At 35.2% G+C, this 10,661-nt stretch overlaps 1 protein-coding gene across 1 annotated transcript in view; it reads right to left on the minus strand.

Moving 5' to 3' along the window:
• The window catches only part of ntrk2a (neurotrophic tyrosine kinase, receptor, type 2a), a 243,282-nt gene extending 239,504 nt beyond the window's left edge, over positions 1-3,778 (minus strand). Inside the window, exon 1 of the mRNA XM_028802412.2 lies at positions 3,267-3,778. Coding sequence (XP_028658245.1) covers positions 3,267-3,475 — 209 coding nt within the window. The 5' untranslated portion in view covers positions 3,476-3,778. The remainder of the gene's footprint in view (positions 1-3,266) is intronic.
• Between the last annotated feature and the right edge of the window lie 6,883 nt (positions 3,779-10,661).

The raw sequence follows: 10,661 nt of genomic DNA on the forward strand, positions 1-10,661 counted from the left end.
TCCAGAGTAACTACAGTATAATGTAAGCCCATTATATTGATATATATTTCCCTTGCATGGTGTTATGTGTTTATGATGATGCCCTTTAGTGGTGGAAGTGGTGGTCAATAAATGAAAGACATGTAGACACAACTTCCACAGGACAGTTGGGCACTTGCTATTTAGCTTTAGCATTAGAGGCATACAACAGTAAGTTTAAATAATGTGCCACTCTATAGTTAATATTATGCAACAGCAATTTAAAATACAGATGGGTGTATAATTGATAGAAATTATCACACAATGAATGACTCAAGACATGGCTTGAAGCAACATTGTATTTCAAAGACCAATATATTTGTCAATAGGGAACAACACCTTTCATCAGTGCTTCATACTATTACATTAGTGCAAGAAAATTATTAGGATATGTTTAATATCTCAGAGAGTATTGAAAAAAACAGAAGACAAGAGATGTTATTTATTAGAAGAAATGATCAACCGGGGTCTATCTTCCTGTCAGACATAAAGATAAGTTATCCCCAGCTTTCCATTGTACACAGCAGGGGCAACACAATGTAAAAAGAGGCCACATCATGGGGGCATAGTCTGTGCTAATGTCAAAGAGCTTCCAGGGGGGTCAGGCCTGCAAAAGAACCCCAATGTCCACCGTAATAAATTCCACTGACTAACCACACATTCAAAAAGCATTTATCTAAAGGGTTTAAAAAACTGTTGCCAGCAATTATTAGTGCAGACAGTGTCCCATGTTTTGCAAATGACTGTTAGCGTCAATACAGATTTTGAACACAATAATTTAAATATAATTCAGGGAATTTCTTAATCTTGGTTTTCAGAGATGTGAATTTCCCATTGGGATTAATAAAGTATCTATCTATCTATCTATCTATCTATCTATCTATCTATCTATCTATCTATCTATCTATCTATCTATCTATCTATCTATCTATCTATTACCAATCAGTACATTATGTATTCAATAAGAGGACTGATAGACAATTGGATCGCTCTCTATAGCTAAAACCATCATTTTAAATATAATTGGGGTGTTCAAGGAATCGGGAACTGCAATATACTCTGTAAAGCAAATAAATTGCCAATGCAAAATATTAAAATCTATGCTTGCTTTTCTTTCATACTGTGTAGATTTAAAATTTACTTCAAATTCCTTGAATTATTACCATAGAATTACTCTAAAATGTTCTATTTCAATTAGGATTGATATTCTGTATAATTTCTAAAGGCCTATTCTGTTCACTATGGCAACCAGCCCATGTTCTGCTCTTCACTGAAAATATGATCTTGTACCTAAAGAAAAAAATAAATAAAAATGTTTAACAAATACGTCCATCATCGTAAGACTGGACCTTTAAAATAAATATCTGACAACAGACTTTGAGGATCAGTTGCATGTTCATACATTTCATCACATTTGAATAACTTACATTCAATGTATAAGCAGCCACGTAGTAAAATTCAATAATAATATTTTTAAAATGGCTGGATTTGTATGCATATTAAATGACTCAGCACAAGAAGAGTTGGCTGGAAGGCTGTCTTTTAAAAACCTTGAAGTGTCTGATTTAAAACCATTTTTCCTTTGTATGTAAAGTCCAGTGAAACAACATGTAATTCTTTAGGCCAAGGGCGTCTTTATGCCTGCAAAACGATCTGTGAGACTACATGCAAAATTATTTCATGCTTTAGAGTTATAAATTAAACAAGTTTCATTCTAAAGGAATTCATCCTAAAGCTGGTGTTTATTTATTTGTATTTTCTTGCCTAAAGACTTACTTGTTTAGGATGAAATTCTTAAGACAAAATGTATCCATTTGTATGCTGCTCACTAAATGTTCTACAGTATACGGCTATATGAATTATATTAAAGCTGATGTTGTCAGAATGTTGCAGCATAACGGAATTACCACAATTACTCCTTAATCCACCTTGTTATCTTTTACTATTTCAAATATTTTTTTCGTTTGCTTTGTACCGCTCTTGTAGTGGTTCTTTCTGTGAAAGGGCAATATTAAATGATATGTTATATATAACATATGGTAGAAAATAAATTATGAGTATCAAATATTATTATTATTATTATTATGTTCATGTAAATTTATTTAATTTTGTGACTCTTAATCTTCTCATAAAAACTAATGTCGATTTTTATTAATATTTACTATACTTAGAATTTCTTATATTTAATACGCACAATACCTAAATGCTTCCAAAAGGCATTAGATTTTCAAACTTATTTGAAATCCTCAGGCCTTGTTCAGCGTGTATAATGATTACGCTAATGCGTTTTTAATAATTTCATGATCGATGAAATTCATGTTAAATGTATCTCGTCATTTGTCGACTTCGGTAGTACTCCTCCGACGCTGCGATATTTTTATACTTATTGTCTATGCTTTGCAACGGAAAATAATAAAGACTTTTGCTGGGTAGAAGGGTTAGATTTAAACAATAATTTCAGCAACAGTACCGCCACAAGGGTCACTTACGCAAGGTGGGCGGAAAAAGGGGGTGGATCCGCAGGTGGACACATACATTATTTTAAAAATAATTTCTAATCATTTTTCTACACCGGTAGGTTAATTAATTGCCTGCGGTTTAACAACGCACGCACGCACGCACCAATACGCTTTTCGCCACCGTCCTTGACATTTCCAAAATACAAACACGTGTTCAGAAATTATTATCATCTGTAGATGTGATTCACCTTGAAATTACCGTTCTATCTAAAAATCTTAAATATGAGTTTTTTTCCTTCACATCTTACTGCATCCTTCTAATTGTTGTAAGAAATTCTCCCAATTTAATGACATCAGTTGTGGAGTCTCTAGCGAGCGAGTGCAAATCAAATCATCCATGAGCTTTTAAGACCGAGGTCCATCTAAGTTAACCTGCACTTTGATGCACTGCTTTAGACATGTGCAAGTTCTCATATTACGGATTATTTTAAAAGCATCTGCCTAAGCAACTGCCAAGATACAGTTGCCGCTTGTCTTTGTAATCAATGGCAATGTCTTTTTTCTGTCTTTCCCCCATATTGGATCAAAATTCCATCATGTATTATGTATTTAAAAGAACGCAGCCCTGTCATATAAACCATTCCTAAACACAACTGACTAAAGCCGCCACTGGAGTAGGTAGCGTAATCTCCCCCTTACAAAGATGAGCGAGGCACCCCAATACATCCCCGCCCCTCAGTTTAATATAGCAGGTATTTTACAGAACACAGAATATGCATTCATACTTACATGTCAGTAATATTTTCCATTTCAGCCGCTGAACTTAATACCGGGAATGCTATAATCCCTCGATCCTGCTCAGTGCATGTGATCCGTGAGCTGCCGCAGGTACATGAAGAAGGGCAGGCGGCAGAGAACCTCCACAACCCGAGTAAAAGCCAACAAAATCCCCAGCGAGGCATAGCAGCGGGTCCATGCCACCTCCACAAGGAGATCATGTTGAATCCCACTGTGCCTTATCCAGCTCTGTTCCAAGCGATCCTTCTTCCCAGCACCCTCCCGACAGTGTGGTCAGCAACACAAACAAACAACCATTAGATAATCCTTTTGGATAGAGGCTCGGTTAGGCAAGAATGGTCCTCAGCAGCCAGGCGGTAGTCATATCAGAATAGATTTAAAGGTTTAGATTCTGTGCCAAGGATCCTCTCTCTCTTTCCCTCTCTCTCTCACTCTCTCGCCTTCCCTCTCTCTACACTCGAAAGAAGGGGGGGTTGGGGTGTTTGAATAGAGAAAACGTTACAAGGGACAAATGATGCTGTTCGAGTTGTTCATCTGCTGTAAGAGTGTAGGAGGAAACGGAGACAGGGAGGGCTCAAAGAGTGGCGCTCCCCGAAGTGAGAGAGAGCTGAGACAGATTGCGTGTTCGATCAGGGGCAGCGTACCCTTATACTTCGTACTGCTGGGGTCACAGCGCTCAGGATTTAAAGAGGATCGATCAACGTGCTGTAAGAGTGTGTCAGCTGAACCTCCAAATAACATCATAGCCATAGAGAGATAGATAGATGGATAGATGGCATTGCTTTCATCATTAAGGGTATAATAGTGTACCTTCCGATTACACTGATATCGCTTTCTTAATATGATAATATACACAGAAACAGTGTAGCGGATATATTCAGTGATGTTTACAGAAAGGACTTATGTCCAAAATAGTCTTATACTTAATTTGTCTTATGAATTACTTGACGAGATATTTTGACATATTTTGAATTTGTGTTATTCTTAGCGGGAAATCACCTTCATCTTTCCTTAAACTCGCAACAATCTAGTTTTACACCGACCACAAAGTACACAAATCATTCAATTATATTGCACTACTGATTCAATGAAAGGACTCGAGGAGCTAGACCCAAAACCGATAGCCAAGCGCCGCAAAGCAACAGCTCTCTCTGAAATGGAAATGACGATTCGCAGCACAACACACTGTATATGATGTATGATTTGAATCCGCCTGGGCCTCGTTTTCAATGTAGTTTGAGAGTGCGCACATACACCAAATGCCATCAAATGATGTGTAAACAACACATGTATCAGCTGCATGTTTGTGAACTCTACATACATATATCGAAGCTCTCAGAAGTGCATTTAAGACTGTATGCACCTGTTCTCTCGTCCATACGTGCATGCGCCAACCGCGGCGGACCCACGCACTTGCTGAGATTGGCTCGTAGTTGTGTAAGCCTGTGCACACACGCAGGCAAGCACTCTAATTGAAAGGCGACTACACGAACGCATGCATTCAGTCGGTTGTATGTGAGTACTGAGCTGTTCAGTCTAAACTGCAAGGAAAATGACGCGCGGACTGACGCACAACAGGGACATGAATGAAGAAATATAATAATAATAATTAAATATAAAAAACATAAGAGAACATCTACTTTGCTGTTTGGGTTTAGAAGCACAACGCTGCAATTGCTAAGCACAGCAACGGATAAGAAATACAGCCAGGTTGGAAGTTCATTTGAAACGTGTTTATGAGCAATTTTAACCGAATAAGTCCACTTATTTTTCCTGTTAAAATCAGAATAAAACATGGGCTCCGTTATCGCCAACTACCTTTTTTAAACGGAAAAAAATAAGGAATTTATAGGCGATGTATTTTAATTTACTTCAATTACAGGCGCATGATTAATTAGACTTAATAAAACACATTCGACCGTGATTTTCTCATGTGGAATATGCGATTTGAGACGTCCGTCAAATGAAATACATATGATAATACAAATGATCGGCAGAACCTGCCCCATTTTCTTGTTACTGAAAATGGTGACATCTGTTGTAAACCAACTAGTATATTATGCTTTAACTGGAAATAAATAAACTGTGCTTGTTGATAAATGGCAATGGAAATCGTTTTTCTGGGAATGCTTCTTTCATTTGCGGCTCAAGAGTTTTTACCGCAGTAATTTACCAGCGCGCAGTAGCGCCGCAGTGTACCAATTCATGGAGTAGCGGCGCCCCCTTACGGCACTTTGAGTAGGGGCCACTTTAGAAAAGTTTGCAGGGAAGAAATGACTAAATCCGTACACAAAGTCCCAGAATATCTCAAAACAGGCAGTGGTTTGTAAACTTGGCATTACGAGTCCTGTTATTAATTTGACTTGTCTTTACTGCACATACTGTTATTTCCAGTGTCGTTTTGTACTGTGTTAATTCATAAGTTTCTTCATACAGCCTTATAATGATGCCTGTTGTACAGAAGAGTGGCTGTAAACGGCCTGGGTTAGAAATCCACTCGGGCAGATGGGAATTTAAACATACATATAAGAGGTGTTCAGTGGCTGCATGTTTTCATTACAGACGCTTTCTTAATCATTAAGCTATTACTGTTTCTGTTGCTTTATTCTTGTTTTTTAAGACTCAAAACCGTTGTTTATTTCTTTATCAGCAGCCACACAATAACAAGATGCAAAGCAAGCCAACAGATTACCCATCTAACTCAGAGATCTCCTAAACTCTGTTGTTAGATGGCCATTATTTTTTGTGGCTATCAGTGTCTTAATTAGGAGCTATTTCTCACTGTTAATGAAACATTTTATTTATTTGACACACAAGACATTTGTAAACTGTTGATTTTCTTTTTTTCCTGAGAGCACCATCAACATGTTTTACTGTCCAGAAGAGACCAATATTTTTCAGACCTTAACTTTTTTTAAACATATCTTACTGAACCAGAAAATGTGCAATGGGTCCACATGTAAAATATGACCAAGTTAGCTGGGTGTCTGTCGCCTTACTTTTTGTATCTTAGTATTTGCTTGTTGGAAACAGTTAAGAGCGATGATATGGGTTTCATATCTGTGGTCCACAGGTGGGGAAGTGGTTCCCCAGACCAATTTGCCTTTTTACTGTGAATAGTGAAGTAAATCCTGTGAGGTCACCAAAGAAAAGAGGACTACAGAGGCAGGACTGATCAGGAACAGTAATCCTATTGGGTTAACAATAGACAGCAGAAACACCCCAACTGGAATAGGTGAGATCCTTCTGCTCCTGTACAAAAACAGACTGCTTGGATTCTGCAACTTCTTATTTGTTGCTCTAACCCAATAATATGTACATTGCTGAATAATGATTTTGTGAATCTACATTTTTTTTTCCAAAAATGATTAGATATGTAGACAATCCTAAGGGGAAAAAAATGTTACTTGTTGCTTGGCTAGTCTGGAGAAGTGGAATCTGGTTCAGTTTTTGGATGGAATATGATTTTAGAATCTTCTGCCTGCTTGTTTTTCCTTTATGATTTTGTGGTTTTTAATCCTTTATTCACCATATACAATTAGGACTTTTTCATTTTTTGCATGCCCAACTTACTCTTCAAAGACACACAGAGGTTTGGGGTCAGAGCGCAGGGTCAGCTTTTGCACAGCGACCCTGGAGCAATTGCAGGTTAAGGGGCCTTACTCAAGGGCCCAATGAAGTAGCATTCCTTCTTTCACTGCCGGGATCCAAACTGGCAACCTTCGAGTTTCCAGCCCAAGGCCTTAACCAGAGAGCCACCAGTCCACCCAAGTATTTCAGTTTTCCCTCAATTAACTAAATAATGAAAGAAAAGCTTATTGGATCAAGTGGTGTAAGTGCACAATGTGTTGTGCCTATTGCTCTAGTAATGCACTCTGGCCATTTTCTTAGCCTGTCCTGGACAAATGAGGTTAGTGATCTACAGATTATCCCAGAATAACACTGACACATGCCTTTGTGTGTACTTTGACTAGCAAACAATCACAGCAAGCACAACACAATTAAAAACCATGTGTTTCTTTTTTTAATATCTGTCAATCACAAACAGCATTAGTATTCTAATTTATTGTTTTGGAACAAAGATGAAAGCACAAAAAATGTGTTAACATTGTTTTTGGATACGGCTGACTTACTGCAAAATGCCGTCACCAGGTACACTGTACTACCAACACTGCATATTCAGATTATCAGTTTAACTTAAAAAAAATTCTCTTTATGCTGTTTAAATGGCAAACTATTTCTTTCCATGCGGCTGATTCGCTAAGATTCATAGTAACAGAAATGGTGATAGTAATGCAGGATTATACTTCCTTCTAATTCTCTATTTCTTCATTTCAGTGAAACAGCCTAACAGCAATATTTTTAACAGTGTCTCAGTACTTTTTATGAATTTTCACTTCAATCCTCTTGGATAGGCTTCAGCTTTTTCATGACCATGCTCCAGATAAGTGGGTTTGGAAATGGATGGATGGATGGATAAATGGATTGATGGGTGTTTGCAGTGTTGATCCAATGTTAGATAGTTTGATGATTCAAACTCCAGAATATAGTGAACAGTTTGATCGACAAAGACTTCATAGGATACCATTTAATATTACTCTTTTAAACTACTAAATTAACCTTTTTAATGATATTTATAAGTGTAAGTGAATGTTAGTGATGATACATGCAGAAATCACACAGTGACTTTTATTGACTCCTGACAGCTTTTACAAATCAAGATGTATTTCTGTTGGCCAAAAAATAATCTTTTACCTTTTTGAACAGAGTTTAGTACATTGTGCAAGGAAGAAATCTGTAAAAAAATCTAAAGTAAAAAAATGAGAAAATTAATTGAAACAAGTACAAATACAAATAAAATCTTTTATTTAACCTGTCTTATCAAAAATTCATCTTTTGAAAACACGTATATTACTTGAATGTTAGGATATTAATCAATTAGAACACCCCCTTACAGCTTGGATCATTCCTAGAAACTCTAGAAAGATGACCAAAGAGAATTAGCCAGTCCACTCTTGGAATGAGAGTGTGTGATGTGCAGCGTGCACTGACTAGTGTTAATTGACTTTATATATAACTTCTTTCACTCCTAGCTATTGTTACACAACACATTTTAATGTTGTGTGCAAAAATGTGAAGAAAATAGCAATTGTAAAGTGATGTAAGAGCATGGTAAGATCAGGTACACTTCTTTAAGTTAAGGAGATTCTTTTGATAAGCCCAGGTGCTTTTTTTATTGAATTAATACAATGTGTACAAACACAGACTGTCTATCTAGTCATCTGTCCAATGACATATTCAAATTAGATCCTGCAGTATTTGAAAGAAGTCAGTTTTTCTCTCAAGATGATGTAACATTTAACAACAATTTTTTTTTTATTCGTCTCTGATGCTCATCTTCCTACAGTTTAAGCAGATAACCGCACATGAGATCATTCTGTATAAAAAATGTCACCCTGTAGATTTTGTTAAAGTAATTATTTTAAATTATTGGTTGGCATCAGTCACATTTATGGTCTTTACAATTTGAATCAGTATCATTTTTCTTCATAATTCATATTTATTTTTGCAATACAGAATAATGCATCCCTGCAAAATGCACACCACTTATGTTCTGTTTGATGCTGTCAAATCCTCTTTTGCATGAAGTATTCTAAATATACAGGTAGTCTCCTAAGTTAATTCTCAACATATCCAGCTTTTTGAGGAAAATCATGCTAGCTTTTAATTTTATAAAAAGACACAATCACACTTTGACTGATTTACTTTGACTGATTTTTCTAAACCACCTAGTGGTTTACCTTTGTAGTGTTTTTTGGATTATAATCTAGGTGGCAATTTGAGCAACATACCATAAATAAATACCCATATATGAAATTGAAACTAATAATTAGTATTCAACAAGAAAAAGTTACAAGACATTTGACAACCAAGAATAGGCCATTCAGTCCATCAAGCTCATTTGGTTATCTAATAGCTAAATTGTCCCAATCCAGATACTTTTTAAAAAGTTGTCAAGATTTCTTCTTTATTTAAATGACTTGTTAGTTTGTTTCAAATTTACATGACTCTGTGTATGTAGAATTGCATCCTGGGCCCCAGACTTAGGTAAACTTCATGTTAACTGGTGTTCTTTCATACATTATTTACAATTTAACTTAAAGAATTTTGGTGTATCAGTTTTATGAATGCTTTTTAAAATGTGATATTTTTTACAACGTCTGTTTATCTTACAGACTATTGACACTTGTTTTAAGGTATACTTAAAAAGTAGGGTGATTCATTCAAGGATTCCACATTATATGAAGTAGTTTTGGGATACTGTGTTTTTAAATACAGAGTTATTTCAATAAATGATAGACAGATGTTTCAAATGAATAATCTAAAGTTCTGACTTGCCATTTGGCTACTAAATGGAATAGCACTATACAGTATATAATTGAAGATTAGTTAATTAATGTAAAACTACTGGAAAAATAAAACTATCAGCTATTTTACTATGGTCATATGTATTAATCCTCATCATATAATAATAATAACAATAGCTTATTTTTAGTTTTCAGGCTCAAAATAAGCATATCCAATTTTTTTGTGCTCTCTGCAGTTACTCACAATAACTAGCTAGTAGGCTACTAGAAACTGAAACAGAGAATTGTGTTATTTTCCACCTTAAAAGCATCTACGAAAAAAACTTTAAAAGATAATTCAAGTTTAACTTTGAATGTCACGATATAGTATTGGTATGATCTATTTACTTTTCCCGGTTACCCAATAGTATATATATATATATATATATTATATATATATATATATATATATATAATATATATATATATATAATTAAATATTTCTGTGTTACTAGAGTAATATTTTTTAGAAACAATAACTACGTAAATTGATAAATGAGTTATAAAATGGTGCAGTGTATGACATGAAAAGGTTAAATCTGTCATGTGAACCACAAAAAGATAAGTGGAAAGCAGTATAAGTGAAAAGTATTTCATTCTGCTTTGTAAAAAGTAAAAAAAAATTAATCAGCATCATTGAATTTAAGTGCATGGTTTCTTGATAATCCATAAGAATGTCTGACTATGGTGCTTGAAAATGTAGAGCAAGCAAGATAATTTAAAAATGTAATCTAATATCTATATGTAGCTATGTCTGAACAATTAATTACAATTGTTAATATATGTTATCTTTGCAAAACAAACATAAAACTTCATTTGTTTTTTTGTTTTTTTTTGTTTGTTTGTTTGTTTGTAGTGCCATTTAAGTGATATTATACCATAGACGTAAATTGGATGTTTTCAAGTGAGCATAAAATGGATGTGTTCACGTGAACATTGGGAAGACAAACTACAATTTACATTATATTCAAAATAGCTT

This window comes from Erpetoichthys calabaricus, chromosome 5 (assembly GCF_900747795.2).
Source record: "Erpetoichthys calabaricus chromosome 5, fErpCal1.3, whole genome shotgun sequence".
Classification (NCBI taxonomy): Eukaryota; Metazoa; Chordata; class Cladistia; order Polypteriformes; family Polypteridae; genus Erpetoichthys; species Erpetoichthys calabaricus.